The following is a 2,500-nucleotide window of genomic DNA, read 5'->3' as shown; positions in this document are numbered from 1 at the left end:
TGTCTATCATCGGGGCCCCATTTATTTCTCCCATGCGCTGAAAAAACACACTTTTAAAAATAATGGACAGAAAACTTTGATGCCAACTATCGATCGATTAAAATGATCCTGTGACTAGGACTTTAAAACAATTTTTAAAATGGTTTTTATTATTATTTTTTTTACAGTCATAATTTTGATATTTGTTTGACACGTTTTTTTGTTTTGTTTCTTTATCATTCTGTATTTAGCCAAAGTTTTACATTTGAATTGAGCAAAAAGAAAAAAAAAGAAAAGGAGTTTAGTCAGAGGATGACAGATTTGTCAAATTGTCAAGGGTATTACGACCTCCCAGTGCTAGGGGTCTTGTATTACTTTTAATTGACCGGGGGGTGGAGATGGTTGGTGTGGTGGTGTTTAGTTCACAATGCGTTGCTTTTAAAAAAATAAAATATTATGGGGTAATTATCTAGATCTTGTGGTGTTGTGCTTTGAATTGAAATACTATTTACCTAAACAAAATGGCTGTGTGTTTTTCTGTTCTGATGGATTGTATCTTTGTAGCTGGATGATGGAATTTTTGTCATACCTAACATGATTTCCCTGGTATGTATGCATTTGTCATTGATTATCTTTTTAACTTCAGTTTTATTCTTGTCTATTTTTTAAAATTCTAGAAGATGAATGGGGAGCACAGATCATCACAAGCGCCCCACAAGACCCCGTGTCTAGGTTCTCTTTCTAGACATCATCATCATTATCATTATCATCGTCGTCATCTATCCAGAGGCTGTCTTCTATCCAGTCGTCATTTTTATCTTTTTTAAGTTTAATTTCTTGAAGAAAAAAAATATTTAAAGTTAAAAAAAAAAATCCCAAGTTCAAGGTCGGAGTTATCGTATAATATTTGGTTCAAGAGGATACTGTTGTTCAACAAGTTACCATGGCAACGGCAGTAGCAGCAACTACTCCACACCAGAGGACTGGAGGGCCCAGGCCTTTCAGTTCCCCAGCCACTCCACAAAAGAGCAAGAACAGGAAGAAGGACAGCGTGGACAGCAGTGGCAGTTGGCAGCAGCAGGACGCCATGGCAGACAAGCTGTCCAACAACTCGGAGGACAGCGGAATTGTGGACTGGAATGACCCCAAGGTGGACTTTTGAAATTATCTTTGTCACTCTTTTAGTTTATAGTAATTGGTAATTTAAGCAGTTAAGACTGGATGGGGTTCCTGACCTCCCATATTGGGCATAGAGGCACTTACTGTGTCTTTTATCCCAGTATACTGGATGGGGTTCCTGATCTCCCATATTGGGCATGGAGGCACTTACTGTGTCTTTTATCCCAGTATACTGGGTGGGGTTCCTGACCTCCCATAGTGGGCAGGGAGGCACTTACTGTGTTTTCTATCCCCTTATATCTGTTTTCCAACATGCTTTCAGTCTTTGTCTTGGGATGAGATTTCTTGGGTTTTGTCCTGGCCCTGGCCAGATACTCTAGCTGGGAGGGAAACAGTCAAATGTATATAGAGTTTTGGGAGATGACGTGTTTTGTCTTGTAAATCATCTCTCCGTTATGCACTGTATTATGATATGTTTACATATTATATATGATTTGTAGACATTTGAGTGTATTCCTCTTGGTTGGGACCTGTGCTTGTGTCTGGATGAGACTTTTAGGTGATCTCAAAATAAGTACTTTGATAGTTTGCTCTTGGAATCTACACCTGTTTCCTAGTTGGACCAATTCACCTTTGTCTGTTCCTTTTCTTAGATTCTTTAATTGTAATTCTAGAACTTTTTAGTAACCCAATATCTTCCTTTTTACGTGCGCTGATATGACCTAACTGTTTTGCAAGCGCCGTAAAACCCTTAAAAACAAACAAACAAGCAGTTCTGAAGCTTAAGCATTTAAATAGATATTTATTTTTCCTTTAAATTATTAAAAAAAAAACAACCCAACAATTTAGAGCAATATTCATTAATTTTGTGTAAAGCTCTTTAAAAAAAAACAAAAAATATAAAATAACATTGAGCAATATCCGCTATATTTGTGTAAAGCTCTTAAATAAACAAAACAATATAGATGGTGTGCGCTCGGCTAAGAAACTCACAACATTGCCATTGGGTGATATATAAAGGACCAACACAGAAAACTATGTGTAATAGTCCAGTTAATGCAGTTTAGTGGGAATTACTCATGATCATAAACATGGATGACAAAAAACCAATAAGAAAGACCTGAATGACGTCAACTTCGTTCAATCTATAGAGCAGTATTCACTAAATTTATGTCAAGCTCTTAAAGACCCCTCAAAATTAAATAATATAGAACAGTATAAATTAAATTTGTGTCAAGCTTTCTTAAAAAAAGCAAAACAAAACAATTTAGAAGAGCAATATTCACTAAATTTTCGTCAAGCTGATTTTTTTTTACAAGGGGTCCATTGTAGGAACAAGGGGTCCCAGGCCAATAAATCAACAATTCAACATGAGATACGAGGCATGACGTGAGCAGAAACC

At 36.5% G+C, this 2,500-nt stretch overlaps 1 protein-coding gene across 1 annotated transcript in view; it reads left to right on the top strand.

Annotated features, from left to right (window-relative positions):
• The window catches only part of LOC144965079 (BTB/POZ domain-containing protein 6-B-like), a 30,145-nt gene that overhangs the window by 12,957 nt on the left and 14,688 nt on the right, over positions 1 to 2,500 (top strand). Inside the window, exon 2 of the mRNA XM_078899993.1 lies at positions 657 to 1,129. Coding sequence (XP_078756119.1) covers positions 923 to 1,129 — 207 coding nt within the window. The 5' untranslated portion in view covers positions 657 to 922. The remainder of the gene's footprint in view (positions 1 to 656; positions 1,130 to 2,500) is intronic.

The sequence above is a fragment of the Berghia stephanieae genome, chromosome 2 (assembly GCF_034508935.2).
Source record: "Berghia stephanieae isolate SIO BIC M18660-M18661 chromosome 2, UCSD_Bste_1.3, whole genome shotgun sequence".
NCBI lineage: Eukaryota > Metazoa > Mollusca > Gastropoda > Nudibranchia > Aeolidiidae > Berghia > Berghia stephanieae.
The sequence above is the reverse complement of the archived record's forward strand: the minus strand, read 5'-3'. Positions and strand labels throughout refer to the sequence as shown.